At 40.1% G+C, this 16,908-nt stretch overlaps 2 protein-coding genes across 2 annotated transcripts; both read left to right on the top strand.

Moving 5' to 3' along the window:
* The first annotated feature begins 119 nt into the window (after positions 1-119).
* Positions 120-8,359, top strand: hadhab (hydroxyacyl-CoA dehydrogenase trifunctional multienzyme complex subunit alpha b). The gene is made up of 20 exons (XM_083909847.1): positions 120-257; positions 1,652-1,693; positions 1,804-1,874; positions 1,970-2,103; positions 2,197-2,335; positions 2,430-2,549; positions 3,216-3,318; positions 3,410-3,532; positions 3,626-3,744; positions 3,836-3,892; positions 4,309-4,418; positions 4,512-4,646; positions 5,218-5,389; positions 5,485-5,571; positions 5,663-5,803; positions 6,505-6,573; positions 6,678-6,873; positions 6,986-7,100; positions 7,384-7,529; positions 7,640-8,359. Exons 1-20 carry the CDS (start codon positions 191-193, stop codon positions 7,783-7,785), a joined length of 2,292 nt encoding a protein of 763 aa, XP_083765973.1. The 5' UTR covers positions 120-190; the 3' UTR covers positions 7,786-8,359.
* A 1,643-nt stretch (positions 8,360-10,002) lies between these two features.
* kif3cb (kinesin family member 3Cb) lies at positions 10,003-15,514 on the top strand (the record flags this gene model as incomplete). The annotated part of the gene is made up of 8 exons (XM_083903122.1): positions 10,003-11,406; positions 11,483-11,584; positions 11,681-11,803; positions 12,030-12,148; positions 13,063-13,179; positions 14,174-14,288; positions 14,633-14,811; positions 15,361-15,514. The coding sequence occupies 8 exons, from the start codon at positions 10,003-10,005 to the stop codon at positions 15,512-15,514; spliced, it is 2,313 nt and encodes a 770-aa protein (XP_083759248.1).
* Positions 15,515-16,908: the final 1,394 nt, after the last annotated feature.

Here is a 16,908-nt window from a genome sequence, read left to right as displayed (position 1 = left end):
CGCTCATCAGGAATGAGCCAATGGCATGCGAGTATTTTTAATCACAGCCAATCAACGTCAGGTCTGATTCAGCGCTGCTCCGATAACTCCAGGTTTCAGGAAGTTGCACAAAGTACAGAGTGACAGCGAGCTAGCTAGCTGTGGCTACTAGCTTCACATCCACCGACTGCTTCTGACCTCCGCTCCCAAGATGGCTGGTGCTCGAGCCCTTGGTGTTCTTTCCAGGTTGTCATTAAGGAGATATGCTCTCTTAACAGGTGGGGATTGTATGTGTTTATTACCCAGAATGTTACGATTGTCAGCACGCAGCGTGATACTGTAAAAAACCTGAATGTGCGGCGGTGACTCTCTTGTTAGAGTAGCTGTTAGCTTAAGATATGCCACTGCAGACGTGTGTGGTAGTGCATCGTTAAAACACGGTCGTTTTGTTCTCTGGGCGAACAAATATCTCAGTGGAAGTCTGTTTGAAATACTCAACAAAGTAGAGCTTTTTTGTTTTAGCGATTAAAACAAAGTTCAAACTTGTTTTCTATGGCTAGATAACTAGCCTAGCTTCGGGCTACGGAATCCCGCAAGTCAAATTTAAAGAGGCGGCGCTAGAAATATGTATTAACCGGACTGATTCTACTAATCACTGAAAAGTATCCATGTCGCGAAAGTGTGTGTCTCATTTCTGTGTCTATTAGAGAACTTGTTCCATTCATTCGCCATTGTGATGGCAACTTTCTGTGTCAGGGGTGGGCGGAGAATCTAGGTGAAGGGTCATGTTCCACTGCACTGCACAGCATGGCCGAGACCGTTTGAGGTCAGGGCAATATTATATGAGCGTCTCGTATGCTTCTGTGTGTGTCGTTCATGAAGGCATTTTGTCTGCATACAGTTGGTTGAAAAAGATGAAGCTGCACATCAGAAAACTGAATTATTACACCAACACCAGTATATACACAATAGTAATTCCATACATTCATCAATGTGTGTGTGTGTATATATATATATATATATATATATATATATATACATACATACATACATACATACATACATACATACATACATACATATATGTGTGTGTGTGTGTGTATATATATATGTGTATGTGTGTGTGTGTGTATATATATGTGTGTATATATATGTATGTGTGTATATATATGTATGTGTATGTATACATATATATATATATATATATATATATATATATATATATATATATATATATATATATATATATATATATTATTTTGTGCAATCATGAACATTTAGGTGACACTGCAATACCGGTATACCGGTATACCTACCGGGCTGTGACTAACCATTGTTTTCTTAATCGATTAATCAAGTATTTTTTGCTCCATAAAATGTCAATCAATGTTTTCCAGACCTGGAAACAATGATGTTCTCAAATGTCCTGTTTTGTCCACAAACCAAAGTCTCTCTGTTTTAAAGTCTTAATATGTCCAATGGAGCAGTGAAACCAGAAAATATTCACATTTAAGAAGATTAAAAATCAGAAAGCTTGTATTAATGAGGGAAAAAAACCTTTGTCGGAGCCCTGATTATATGTATTTATTGATTGTTGATTATGTTTGTATTATGTTATATTAAGTGTCATATTGAGTGTGTAGTATTTACTCTCATTTTCCTCTTTTTACAGGCAGTAGGTATCGCAGCTTCTCTCTAGCTCCTGCCATGCTTGGTAATACCAAAATCAATACAAAGTGCAGTAAATGTTTGATCATTTACCCTCTTCAGTCACACAATTGTTTTCCCACTACATTATCTTCTCTCTGTATTTTTTTTTTTTAGCTCGCACACACGTGAACTATGAAGTCAAGGGTGATGTTGCTGTTGTACGACTCAACGACCCGAACTCCAAGGTATGGGTTCTTTTTTTTTTTTTTTTAAAAAAGCAGGTGACTTTGTTTTCACTCCTGGGATTAAATCTGAAACTAATGATTGTTCCTTTTTCTAGGTTAACACCCTCTCAGTCCAAATGCAAAAGGAGATGTCAGAGGTCATGAATGAGTTGTGGGCCAACGATGCTGTTCAAAGTGCTGTCCTCATCTCCTCGAAGCCTGGATGCTTCATTGCAGGAGCGGACATTAAGTAAGCAAAACCTGGCTGAATGCACCGCCTGTTCTGAGACATTTGTCATGTGTTGTTTTCCTTTTAATAACGTTGTTTTTTTATTTGTTATAGCATGATCCAGAGCTGCAAGACTGAGGAGGAGGTAGCCACACTCTCTCAGGAAGGGCAGAAAATGTTTGAGCAGATTGAGAAATCTTCGAAGCCCATCGTCGCTGCCATCAACGGCTCTTGCTTAGGAGGAGGCCTCGAGGTAAACGACAATCGTTTCAGTGTTCACCTAAATATAATAGTCAAAATAATTCACTAGGTTAACTGTCAATGTGTGGTCTTGTTTTGCATTTCAGTTTGCCATTGCCTGCCAGTACAGAATTGCAACAAAGAGCAAGAAGACAGTACTTGGTACACCTGAAGTAATGCTGGGTCTTCTACCTGGAGCTGGTGGTACTCAGAGACTCCCCAAAATGGTTCGTACCAAAAGTGCAGTCCTTTAATTTTTACATAGATGTGTGATTTTTAAAAAAAATAAAAAATTTTGCAGGTTATTTCTTAATAGAACTGAGAACAAAATATCTGTCTCTAGATATTCAGGTTTTCTTCCTGGAGACTACTCGAGGCCCAAAATGTTAATTGTTGTGAATTTTTAATTTTTTAATTACAAACACTATTCATACAAGAGGATTTGGGACTCTATATCAATATCATGAAATTACAAAATGTATTGTCAAAGGTCTTAGATAATGATGTTGTGTCTGTGATGTTTTTTTTTTTTAAAGGCTCTGATATTCGGTCATTTAGTCAGTTTTAATATTTGAGGTTTAAATATTGATCAGAACATGGAATTGACATTTAAGTCTATACAAAAACTTGGTTTAAACTCTGTATCGCTGTATTCTTCGATACACATGTAAAGTTATAGTATGTAATTCGTATTTAAAAGAACTACACCGCATGTCATCTGCTGTATTTAAAGTATGTAATGCATATTTGAAACCTACCCCTTTTTCAGGGTGGAGTAAATATTACAGTGATTATACGTGTCGTCACTGTTCATAAGAAGCACAAACCAAGTGACAACATTGTTCATATTGATGGTGGCTCAGTTAAAGCATAGTTTCTTTTATTCCCTCTAGGTCGGTCTACCCAGTGCCTTTGACATGATGCTAACAGGGAGAAACATCCGAGCAGATAAAGCCAAGAAGATGGGACTTGTTGACCAACTCGTAGACCCTCTCGGTAAAAAAAAAAAGCACACGTATTTAAATTGATGCTTTTTAAGTATTCCCATCCATAGATTGTTAATGGTAATTACCACTTGTGTTTCTAGGACCTGGGCTTAAAAGTCCAGAAGAAAGAACGATCGATTACCTTGAAGAAGTTGCCATCGAATGTGCCAAGGGAATCGTCAACAAGAAAATCCCTCTTCGTAAAGAGAAGGGGACAATGCAGAGTAAGTTGTGCCGTATTTGTCGAACATTTGTCAATTAGTTTAATCATTTATTTAAAAGAATTCCGACGCTTAAGTATTAATTCTTTGCCACAGAAATTCAAGACTACGTCATGAGCTATGGATTTGTACGGAACCAAATTTACAAAACCGTCCATGGTAAGGTTATGAAGCAGAGCAAGGGACTTTATCCAGCACCTCTAAAAATCATTGAAGTAAGTAAAAGCTTCTTCCAAGCCATGATTATTTTTTGGTTTGTTTTTGAAATCCTGACTTTTAATGTCATTTGTTACCGTTTCCTTCCAGTGTGTAAAAACTGGAGTCGAACAAGGCCCTGTGGCTGGATACCTGGCTGAGTCTCAGGTATGGGTTTTGGATTTATTTTGAACATTACTTCATGTGTTTTCATGGATTATCCAGTTGTGGCTCAAACCATTCAGTTGGACTACTATCCTACTCTTCCAATAGGCATTATTGACAGAATCCATTTATAGGCAGAAGTGTGTCCACCTCTGCTCCACTAGGGGGCAGAAGACTGCCTTTTAGCTGGTTAGTCTTACTATCATCAACTAACTTGTCTATCCTTTCAGCTGTCAAATCCATCCATTATTCTGTCCACTATCAATCTATCCATTATTTCACTTTAACTGTCATTTTATTCCTCTGTGCACTGGCATCTTCTATTATTATTCCCTATATTTTTTAAATCTATGATTCTATGTTTTCCAAAATAAAATCAGACTAATTTATTAACGTGTATTTTGATTTTTATGGCACAGAATTTCGGTCAGCTGGGAAAAACCTTAGAATCAGCTGCACTAATTGGTCTCTACCATGGTCAAGTCGCATGCAAGAAGAACCGCTTTGGAACCCCCGAAAGAGATGTGAAGTAAGTGCTTGTTGACACGATTGACATAACGCGTGTTTGAAATTGAACTAATTTAGTTAATTCTTTTTTTTTCTTTTTCTTTTTCACCACCAGGACCCTTGCCATCTTGGGAGCAGGTCTAATGGGAGCAGGTGTTGCTCAGGTGACTGTGGACAAAGGTGTGCACACAATCCTTAAGGACACCACTGAGGCTGGACTGGCCAGGGGACATCAGCAGGTTTACAAAGGGTAGGGTGAGATTTAAGATTTAAGAACTGTTTTTTTTTAATACACAGAATGTTTATTTACAGCAGCTTAAGGCCCAGTCCACACAGAAATGGCACAGCGCATAAATTATCTTTTTCTTACTGTATGGTAAATCATCTACATTTTTTTTCAGTTGGGCTTTCATTGATGGGCTTTCAACTTGTTTTCTGTGCTGATCTAAGCAATTAAAATGTGGGATCGGTTCTCTCTCCTCTCTCTAAAGAAAAACCTGAACTATCCCTTTTATCCTAGTATTTATACAGTATGGCACATAAACCAAGAATCTAAAATCTAAAACCTTTTGTTTCGGGCCAGATTCAGCAAAACAAATGATTTTCGGCCTCTGTTATGGGGTTAATTTAAATTGCTTTTTTGAAAATATGATGTCGGGATGTAAATATAAACACTTATTAAATAAAAACTGCTTATACTGTTACTACAAAAATAGTTGTGAGTGGTTACAGTTCAACAATAGTTAATTAAGATGATCATAACTCATAAGGTGTGTGTGACTTGTGTATCTGTGTGTGTTTTAATTTTCTTTCTGAACTAGACTCAATGACAAAACCAAGAAAAGAAACATCACATCGTTCGAGAGAGACTCCATTCTGTCCAACTTGACGGGCAAGCTGGACTACAAGGGCTTTGAAAAGGCCGACATGGTTATTGAAGCTGTGTTTGAGGACATTAACATCAAACATGCAGTCCTGAAGGAGGTGGAAGCTGTAAGTATGACTTTTACAATCTGTTACAAAGAAAATGCCCTTGAAATAGTGTCATAGTCTAGCTGTGACTGTGACTAACCATCATTTTCCTGCAGGTTGTGCCCCCCCACTGCATATTTGCCAGCAACACATCCGCTCTGCCCATCAAGGACATCGCTGCAGCCAGTAAGAGGCCAGATAAGGTTTGTACTGTATGAGAGCCTTATGCTTTTAAAAGCCATGGCTGGCATCTAAATTAAATAATGCAATGTTGTATTATCTGTGTATGCTCAGGTGATTGGAATGCACTACTTCTCTCCAGTCGACAAGATGCAGCTCCTTGAGATCATAAGCACTGATCAGACGTCAAAGGACACGATCGCCTCTGCTGTGGCAGTCGGCCTGAAACAGGGCAAAGTCATCATCGTGGTTGGGGTGAGTTTGTGCGTCTTTGTTTTGTGGCTCACCAAAACTAGCAGGTGTATGCAGGCTTTAAATAAGGCTGGGCGTTACGAGCAAAAAGGTTACTTGAATATTCAATGGCGCTAATATACTCCAGCGCATTAGAGCTAGTGAAAGTAATGCAGGACTCTCACTGTATGTTGAGAATGCAGCTTTGAGGGGCATTCAAGACACCTTGTAAATGTCATCACTTCTGCAAACACACGTGAAGGCCCTGAATAGATGCACCACAAATTAGGTAGTCATTATTATTAGTATGGTAGTATTGTGTTTTTTTAATAAAAGCAACCATTGATTCAACTTTTATGTATCTTTTTAATATCTTGAATAGTCACAGTAACTGATCAACTTTTTATAATTGAGGACTCCCTTAAACACAGATGTAAACCTGCTTTTAAAAAAAGTTAATGATTTTCTTTTCCCATTAAATACAACCAACCAATGTGGTGGGATCTAATCCGCTTCATTATAGGGAAACAACACAGTTGCCCAAAGTGCCGTACGAAAACATTAAAATGACTAAACACAAATAAATAAGTACAAAATACGTTTAAAAAGAAATCGAATCAGTGAAAAACACAACATCTCACATTCACAAGGCTAACGGAGAAAAAACAGTTCTGCACAACCCCAACAGCTCACACTGTAGTAACTTAATTGCACTGTTTTTGTAGGATGGGCCTGGATTCTATACCACGAGGTGTTTGGCTCCGATGTTGGCTGAAGCTGTACGAGTACTTCAGGTTTGTGGTTTTAAAAATCCCCCGTTATGCCGTAATAAGGCCAGTGTCTGCTTTTATTTATACGTTATGTACTAGCGTAATTAATATTTTTCTTGCATTCACAGGAAGGAGTTGACCCCAAGAAGTTGGATGGACTCACAACGAGCTTTGGTTTCCCGGTGGGTGCAGCTACACTGGCGGATGAAGTAGGCATCGACGTAGCGGCGCACGTTGCAGAGGATCTCGGCAAAGCTTTCGGCTCTCGCTTCGGTGGCGGAAACGTGGAGGTTCTGAAGACGATGGTCGATCAGGGATTCAAGGGTACGAGTTGGAAGAATTGCGCCATACTTTTTTTTTTGTTTTAATAAAGTACGTCGCTCTTGATGTGATGTGATGTGATGTGATTTAATGCACGCTTGTGTTTCCCCTCTAGGACGCAAATCGGGGAAGGGTTGCTACGTCTACCAGCCAGGACTTAAATCCAAAGAGGTTAACCCAGACATTGGAGAAATCCTGGAGAAATACAGGATGGTTCCAAATCCTGCTGTGTAAGTTATATAAGACACTGAACATTGCACCAATCGTTTCCTCTAATACAAAATTATTTGAGCAGTCGGTCTTAAAATGTTAAGATTCAGGTTTTTACTCATTGAAGTGGAAATAATTGGCCTTTCTATATTAATAATGCATAAAGTTGAAGAGTATAAATGGCTTGCTAGATGTGTGAAAACACAGAAATAAGGTTTTTTGGTAACATTGAACCTATTTGGTTAATTTTCCCTTGTTGACAGTCGCTGCTTCACTGTTTAATTTCTTGACCGTTTTATACAGTTCAACAGACTCGGACGTGCAGTACAGGCTCGTTTCCCGATTCGTTAATGAGGCCATACTGTGCTTGCAAGAGGGTATTTTGAACAACCCGCTGGATGGAGACATCGGGGCTGTCTTTGGTCTGGGATTCCCTCCTTGTCTCGGAGGTCAGAACTCAACCTCAGTCTTACTCAATTTCTGAGTGTTTCACATTAATCTGAAAGCCCAGGAATGGTATATTATATTTAATCCTAATCTATCATGTCACTTCTTCCAGGACCTTTCCGCTTTGTGGACAGTTTTGGTGCCGACAAGCTGGTGGAGAAGATGAGAAAGTACGAAGCAGTCTATGGGAATCATTTCACTCCATGCCAACTCTTACTGGATCACGCCAACGACTCTAGCAAGAAATTTCACAAGTGACCGACTCGCCACTTGTGCCAGTAACTCGTACCTTCGTATGTCACGAGTGGAGGGAAACATTCTGAGAAAAACACAGCCAGTTTATTAGGTACGTCTAGCTGAAACAGTTCCCCTGCACTAAAGAAAAGTTTATATGGTTCAGCTTTTGCTAAAACTGTTTCAGAGATGTGTTTATTCAAATGTATGATCACTTTGGAGGCTGTAGATATTGTAATTTAGCCTAAACATACCGTTATGATTAGGTTAGGAGTGTTCAAATATAAACACCTTCCTAAAGAATGTGTGTAGCCTCCATTAATATTAGCTCCATGTACCTAATAAACTGACAACTGTGTATAATCGCAAAAGTGGTTTTTATATTGTACTTAACATTGATTTACCCAACGGCGTCGAGATTGAGTGGCACTTATTACACACAGCAATTATTCACACACCACTTTGTGCTGAGACACTAAAGAGGCAAAGGAATTCAAATATGTTCCAACTTGAAAACAGGTGATGGATGAATGTTCGCTTCAGCAAGTGTCTTTTCCTGTACATTCTAAGATTTTTCTGGCCTGTTTTGATTGGTAATGTAAATGCAAAGATTAAATAAATTCTTTTGTTATTGAACCCTTTTTTTTCCCCGGGTTATTATTACCCCCCTTGTGTCCGAAACCAAGATTAATATAATGAAATGAGTCCTGAGTGAATCATCAAAGATGTTTTTTGTTGCTTTTAATGCCTTTTTTTTTCCTCCTTCATCTTATACTGTATTTCATGCCGTTGTTGTGCAGTAGTTCATGGAGGTGTCATTTAAAATACTTGAATCCTTTTCCCCCAGCAATGAACACATGAACATGTGGAGTTTAATCGTTGTGTCGTGCGTGTATGTATGTGTACATATACACGTGTGTGCATGTATTTGTATATATATGTGTGTGTATGTATGTGTATATATAAGTGTGTGCATGTATGTGTATATATACGTGTATACGTGTGTGCATGTATGTGTATATATATGTATGTGTGTATATATATATATATATATATATATGTGTGTGTGCATATATGTGTATATATATATATATACGTGTGTGTGCATGTATGTGTATATATATATATGTGTGTGTGCATATATGTGTATATATATACGTGTGTGCATGTATGTGTATATATATATACGTGTGTGCATGTATGTGTATATATATATATATATGTGTGTGCATGTATGTGTATATATATATGTGTGTGTGCATATGTGTATATATATGTATGTGTATATATATATACTTGTGTGTATGTATGTGTATATATATATGTGTGTGCATGTATGTGTATATATGTATGTGTGTATGTATGTGTATGTATATATGTATATGTGTGTATGTGCATGTATGTGTATGTATATATGTATATGTGTGTATGTGCATGTATGTGTATATATATATGTGTGTGTGCATGTATGTGTATATATATGTATGTGTATATATATATATGTGTGTATATATATATATATATGTGTGTGTGCATGTATGTGTATATATATGTATGTGTATATATATATATGTGTGTATATATATATATATATGTGTGTGTGCATGTATGTGTATATATATATTATGTGTGTGTGTATGCATGTGTGTGTGCATGTATGTGTATATATATATATATATATGTGTGTATATGTATGTATGTAAATGTGTATATATATGTATATGTATATATACATATATGTGTATATGTATATATATGTATGTATATATGAATATGTATATATATATGTGTGTGTGTGTGTGTATACACCAAATGTAGAATCAGAGCGTGGATATGACAACAATATAACGTAAGTTTGCTCCAATCCTGTGCGCTGCGCACGTCACATGGCACATGGTTTCCATTGTCCGCAGAGCAGAGCAGGGTGTGTTCGGCACGCGGGGGGGGAGGCGGTGTGGGCTGGGCAGGGCTGTGTTTTTCCTCATCATCCTCATCGTCAGCCTTTTTTACATGTTGTTGTGACTTCGCATCCTTCCAGAAAGATGCTGAGGGCGGAGGAGGAGGAGGATGACGGTGAGAGTCGCTCAGACTGGCTCACATGAGAAGGTGCGCCCGTCTCTGTCTGCAACCTGTACAGAGGCGCAAAACAGTGGGCGTCGCCACGCAACGAGATGATGGCTTTATAACGCGGTGAGGATACTTTTTTTTTCCACCCACTTCTTCTCAATTTTGGAATCAAAAATGTCTAAAAGCAAACACGGCGAGGCGGTGAGGGTGGTGGTGCGCTGCCGGCCGTTCAGCAGGAGAGAGGAGATGTCGGGCGGTGAGAACGTCCTGGACGTGGATGAGAAACTGGGGCAGATCACTATCAGGAACCCGAGGGCACCACCTGATGAGCCGATGAAGGTGTTCACGTTCGATGTCGTGCACGGCTTTGAGTCCAAGCAGAGGGACATCTATGAAGACGCTGTGAGACCTCTGGTGGAGTGTGTGCTGCACGGCTTCAACGGGACCATATTTGCCTATGGGCAAACTGGGACAGGTAAAACACACACCATGCAAGGGGTTTCCAGTGACCCAGAAAAGAGGGGGGTCATACCAAATTCTTTCCAGCACATTTTCACACAGATCTCCAGAACTCAGAATCAGAAGTACCTGGTGAGGTCGTCGTACCTGGAGATCTACCAGGAGGAGGTCCGAGACCTGCTGTGTAAAGACAACAACAAGAAGCTGGAGCTGAAGGAGAGTCCAGACTTTGGCGTGTACGTGAGGGACTTGTCCTCGGTGGTGACCAAGAACGCCACCGAGATTGAACACGTGATGAACCTGGGCAACCAGTCCAGGTCTGTGGGCTTCACCAACATGAACGAACGCAGCTCCAGGTCCCACGCCATCTTCGTCGTCACCGTGGAGTGCAGCGAAGTGGGACCAGACGGCGAGGACCACATCCGCGTCGGGAAGCTGAACATGGTTGACCTGGCGGGCAGCGAGCGCCAGAGCAAGACGGGAGCCAAAGGGAAGCGGCTGAAGGAAGCGGCCAAAATCAACCTGTCTCTGTCGGCGTTGGGGAACGTCATTTCCGCTCTGGTGGACGGGAAGAGCAGCCACATCCCGTACAGAGACTCCAAGCTGACCCGCCTGCTCCAGGACTCGCTGGGAGGCAACGCAAAGACGGTGATGATCGCAACGGTGGGGCCCTCGCACAAGAACTTTGACGAATCCCTGGCCACGCTCAGGTACGCCAGCAGGGCCAAGAACATCAAGAACAAACCTCGGATCAACGAGGACCCCAAAGACGCCCTGCTCAGGGAGTTCCAGGAGGAGATCGCCCGCTTGAAGGCGCAGCTGGAGAGGCAAGGGATGCTCGCAAAGGAGAGGAGGAGGAGAAGGAATAGTAGGCGACTGAGTAAAAACATGGCAGGGATGGAGGAGGAGATCCTGAAAGAGAGGGATTCAGAGGTTTGGAAGAGTCTTCAGGACGAATTGGAGGTGAATTATCACATGAAAGAGGGCAGCGTCAGGCCCAAGAGTCTGATCTGCCAGGGGAGCAGTGAGAGGTTAAGGCCCCTGCATGAGCACAGAAGGAGCGTGCAGGAGCTGCAGTGGGACCAAGAAGCTCTGGAGAAGATCATCGAGAAGTATCAGGTACTGGAGGAGATCATGAATGATGCGACGCTGGTGGAACATGAATGAATCATTTATCGTATGTCTTTGTTCACAGACCATGGAGAGCAAACTGTTAGTGGGAGGAAAGACGATCATCGATCACACCAATGAGCAGCAGAAAATGCTGGAACTGAAGAGGCAAGAAATCGCAGAACAGGTAGTTTTTATTGTTCCTTCTTGAATAATAACATAAATAACCGGATCAGTGTCCAAGATTAAAGGTGATGCTCAACGTTGTGACTGTGAGTTGCAGATAAGACGGGAGAGAGAGATCCAGCAGCAGATGATGCTCCAGGACGAGGAGACCTTGGAAATGAGAGAGACGTTCTCCTCCCTGCAGCAGGAGGTGGAACTGAAGACAAAGAAGCTGAAGAGGGTACGATGACTCACCCACAAAGGCAGTTAATCTTGTTTGCAAATAAGATTTTTTGAGGTGACACGTGTGGGTCCAGGCTTCCTCTGGTCACTTTCTGGTGTTTGGGAGTAATTCAATTCCTTGCTTTCTGGCTGGTGTTAGATTTGATTTCATGCTACTGTTTGTTTCCTGCAGCTCCAGTGACACAAGTATCTTTTTTTTTTTTTTTGCCCACCTTCATGCACAGATATATGCTAAACTGCAGTTGGTGAGGGCGGAGATGAGGGACGTCGTCGATGAGCACATTGTGACCAGACAGGAGCTTGAGCAGACACAGACCGAGCTCACCAGAGAACTCAAATTCAAGTGAGTGAAAAAAAAAATGTATGTATCATTAGTACATGCATTTACTTCGTCTTCACGTCATATTATCATACATCTTTATGCTTCATTTAACATTTAAATCAAATTATTTACATTTCGGTAACTTAATAATCTGCAATCTCTATCACACCAGTGATGCATAGTTATGTGTTGCACATTAAATTGTAGTCGCTTCTTTTTTTATTTACATTTCAGCCCATACTGTGTGTTACATGTTGTGTTACATGTTGTTTGAATCCCAAGATGATATGATATGTTATATGATGTTTTCATATATCATATTTCTATAACAGTCTAAGATACATACTGTATGTGTAACTACTTTTTTATATATATATATTTTTGTCTTAAATTAGGATGTATTAAACACAGAATTGTGTTTCATGGGTATTAGTTATGGAAGTTAGTATTATTATATTATTACTGTTGCTTTTATTGCACAATATAATCATTTCTTTTTAAAGGTGCCATATGTAAGAATGTGGCCAAAAACGGATACTACATTCAAATTCAAAATACCGAAGTCTTTTAGGTTTCTTTTTCTGACGTTACTGGCAACCCGTGGTTGCTCGGCAGCTGAGACTCTACTGACTGCAATTATTGTTAGACGGCGGTAGGTGGCGCCAGATGCCAAAACATGATTTGCAGTCTGCAAAAAAAAAATGTAATGAAAATATTTTGTCTGTACTGTTGTTGTTGGTGAGTTCAGTTTGTTGTATGAACATTATTCCTGAGTCTCTGTGACATATTAGGAGGATTTTATAGATTTATTACATAATGCACCTTTAAATCTCAATTATATGAATAATTTAGTGGGGTTTTATGAAATAAAACAAAAAAAATGTGTTCCTGTGCTATTAGTTAAACTCTGTGTGTGCCTGTGTTGCCTTTTGCAGGTATCTGTTAATTGAGAACTTTATACCTCCCGAGGAAAAGAACAAGATTATGAACAGGCTGCACTTTGACAGCGAGGAGGATCAGTGGAAACTCAGGCCGGTCATTCCACCAGAGTGGTCAGTGAAATCATTTCATAGCATAGGCGATCCTGATGTCCGTTAAAAAAAAACAACCTTCACTGCTATGTATAAAGACTGCAATGCAGTGCAGATGTAATGCCTATTTTTAGACTCAGTATAAGTCCAATGTTCACGATTTTTTATCTAATGCAGGGTTGTCAAACTCAGATTTGCCAGGTGACCAGAAAAAACATATTATTAACAAAAAAAAAGGCGCAATTTGAACAATATTATGCCTTATTTTACCATTAACACCGTAAATAAAGGTGAATGACACAGAAAATGCATAAGCATGGTTCTTTGGCCCGATTACAAATCACATTTATTGAGCCATACATATGACACAACAGTACGTTTCTTCTGTACTAACGTCATAAACAAGCCGGTCACAGACCTCGTCATCCGTGCGAAATGACCACTTTGTGTCAAAGCGTATTCTTTTAACTTTTATTTGAATCCTCCTCATATTGGGCTTAAAAAATGCCTTACTTGCTTGTTGAATTTTACTCATTGGCAGATTGACAGTTTCACCCACCCATTTATAGAATTTACCCGCATTTGGCGTGTGGTCGGGTGCTAATTTCATGCCCTGGTCACAGATATCTGGAACTGAAAAATTGCAGTGTTTTTCGTAATGTGACATTTTCACAAATTTGGGCCAGTTCTGGCCTGCGGGGCTGTATGTTTGACACCCTTGGTCTAACGTGTGATTATAGCATCCTTTAAAGTTCTTACGTTGTCGCAATATGCTACCAGCAGGGGGCATCAAAGTCATAATTTTACCCCAATCAAGCCACAGTAAAAGTCTCTAACCCCCCAGAGGCTCTGGATATTTTACCTATACACTTATATTATTATATTATATTATATTATATTGTATTTTTCTTTTCAGCTATTCAGCTGACATTTTTTTTGGTTTTGAGAACTTTAAATCCCAACGTCTGCACAAAGAGTGAGCATACTTTGAATAACTCAGCCTTCTACTTCTCAGTGCAACCACTCGGGTTAAGAAGAGGCCTCTCTCAGCCGTGGGATACAAGAGGCCGATCAGCCAATATGCACAAATGGCTGTTGCCGCGGCAACCGGGGCCCCGTCCAGATACCAGGTCAGTGCTGAGACATTCACAAGTACAGCAGAGGAGTAAAAAAAACAAACTGTTTGGTGTGATGTGAGGATTTTTGTTGTAGCCATGGCAACTATCCATAGTTTATAAAAAAAATGCTTCATCTTATGCCAGTGAAAAATCAATGTGATTTAATAAAACTTGGCAGTAGCTGAGGATGTTTCATTACAGAACACTTAAAGTCACTTTGGAACCCGATGGAAGAGTTTTTGATTGATTTGTTGAAATTTGAATTGGGTTGGGCAGAAAACAGGGAGTTAACGGTGCACGTGATGTTGTTGTGTTTTTAATAACTGTACCTTTACTGACATTTCTTCCTCGCACAGGCTGAGAATGTAATGCTGTTGGAGTTAGATATGTCTCCGCCAACCATGTTCGCGTTGAACCTGAATGGAGCTCACCTGGAGAGGGCCTTCTCTCCGAGGCTGATGCCAGAACTCCTGGCGAATGTACCCATCAGAGAGAGGAGCGCCGCATCCTCGCGGGTCAGGAAATCACATTCCTGGTAAGAGAAAGGCCGTCGCATGCAAATGTCTGCAGATATTATACTGAACTGTGTTGTGGAAACGTATTTCGTTTTAGAAAATCCTACGGATACATTTGATGATTCTGTGAAATGATGGTTCCTCAGGGTGCAGTGTTGGGCCCGCTGTTGTTTATTTTGTATCTCAATTTTATTCACTGAAGATGATTTTATCTGCAGATGAAACTAATTTAATTGACTTTGGGGATAATTTGGAACACATCTTGGATAGTAAGTAGAAAATGAATTATAAAAGCGCAGTAGTTGCTAAACTAGAACATGCAATAAACCTGAAATAAATGAGATGGAAGTAGTAGATACGTGTTTATATCGATTACATTAGATTTGACTTTTTATCCCACACTGGGGAAATCCACATGTTGCTATAAGACAAAAGCAGAAAGATAAGAATAATGTCTATTTACATCTATATTTACTATTTACATTACACATACTGTATTTAATTGTGTTGTGTTTGAATAAATAACTGATACTCCAACAATTCAAATGTACATTTGTTATGGTCCACAGGTATCAGGCACCGCAAGCATCATCCGTGCCGTCGTCGTCATCATCCTCCACCATGCTGACATCAGCGTCTCAGAGCTTCTGTCCCTCTTACAGGCAGAGACCGTCCTCTGCCTCCTATCTGCCGCCAGAAGGTCCGGTTCATACAAGTCCTTAATACGGTGTCCATAGACCTGTTAAGACCGGTACATGTAGGAGTTACATTATTCCAGACTGAAAAGGGACCGAGAGGGAGAGGAAGAGGTGGTGGTGGATATTATATGCCTTTGTTTTTAATTTATTAATCCATAGGAATGACTTTAGTGAGCAGGTAGTTGACGACAAACATCCTCCAATCAGTTCCAAAGATTGCCTGTCGTGTGAATGAGTGAGAGGGTAAACTCATATTTGCTATCATAGTCCATTTTTGGGAGGCTTTTTCTCACTGTTTCCTATCTCTGGACTTAACACAGGTCTACTCAAATAGCACAGCTAAGAGTGTGTGACATAATACTTAAATTAAGTTTCATTGTACTTTAGTTTAAAGGTCCAGTGTGTAACAGTTGGGGAAGCAGGTGGGAGTTACTGACAGAAATTGAATATATCAGCCCTAAAAATGTAAAATGTATGACCACTTATTCAACCGTTTAGGAATTACGGCACTGAGAAGCCGACGTGTGACACACTGGTGAAGCTCTATTTCTCTGCTTTCCGGTATCCATCCATCCATCTTCTACTGCTTTATCCTACACGTGAGGGTCGTGGGTGGGTGCTGTGCCGATCTCAGCTGACGTGGGGCAAAAGACGTGGTCACACCCTGGACAGATCGCCAGTCAATAGTTTTTGAGTTTTCTAAATATCACAAAATGGTCTAGGAGTTACGGTAATGAGAAGTGCGCATGCCAAATCCTGTCGGCAACAAAAGGGTTAAATGTAGTCTCAGTAAGGGAGTACATCTCAGCTTTATGTTTACAACATGCACAAATTGGAAAAGTGGAATCGCCGCAATCTCACCATGAGTCGTCACTAATTCTTACACACTGGAACTTTGGCCATCTGTTTACAAACATCCTCTCTTAAGTTAAAGGTGCCTTATGTAATAATTCTAAAGCAACTGGCCGTAAAATCCTCCTAATATGTCACAGAGACTCGGGAATAATGTTCATATAACAAACTGAACTCAACAACAACAACAGTACAGCCAAAATATTGGCCTTAAAAAAAATCTTTTGCAGACTGCAAATCATGTTTATGTTTTGGCATGTGGCGCCACCTACCGCCGTCTACCAATCATTGCAGTCAGTAGAGTCTCAGCTGCCGAGCAACCACGGGTTGCCAGTTACATCAGAAAACCAAACCTAAAAGACCTCTTTTTTATTATTTTTATTTGAATGTAGTAACAGTTTTTGGCCACATTCTTACATATGGCACCTTTAACTTTGTACAAATAACCAAAAGTGTGATGTTGGAGGGTGATCGTGGAGTTGTGGGTCCAGACTTTTATGAGCCGCGCTGGTTTAAAGTGTGTGTGCTTGATGCACCGTTGCTTGAAATTGTAGCTATAACGTAATT

The sequence above is a fragment of the Microchirus variegatus genome (assembly GCF_963457635.1).
Source record: "Microchirus variegatus genome assembly, chromosome: 2".
NCBI lineage: Eukaryota > Metazoa > Chordata > Actinopteri > Pleuronectiformes > Soleidae > Microchirus > Microchirus variegatus.
Note: the sequence above shows the minus strand (reverse complement) of the source record. Positions and strands in the feature narration are given on the sequence as shown.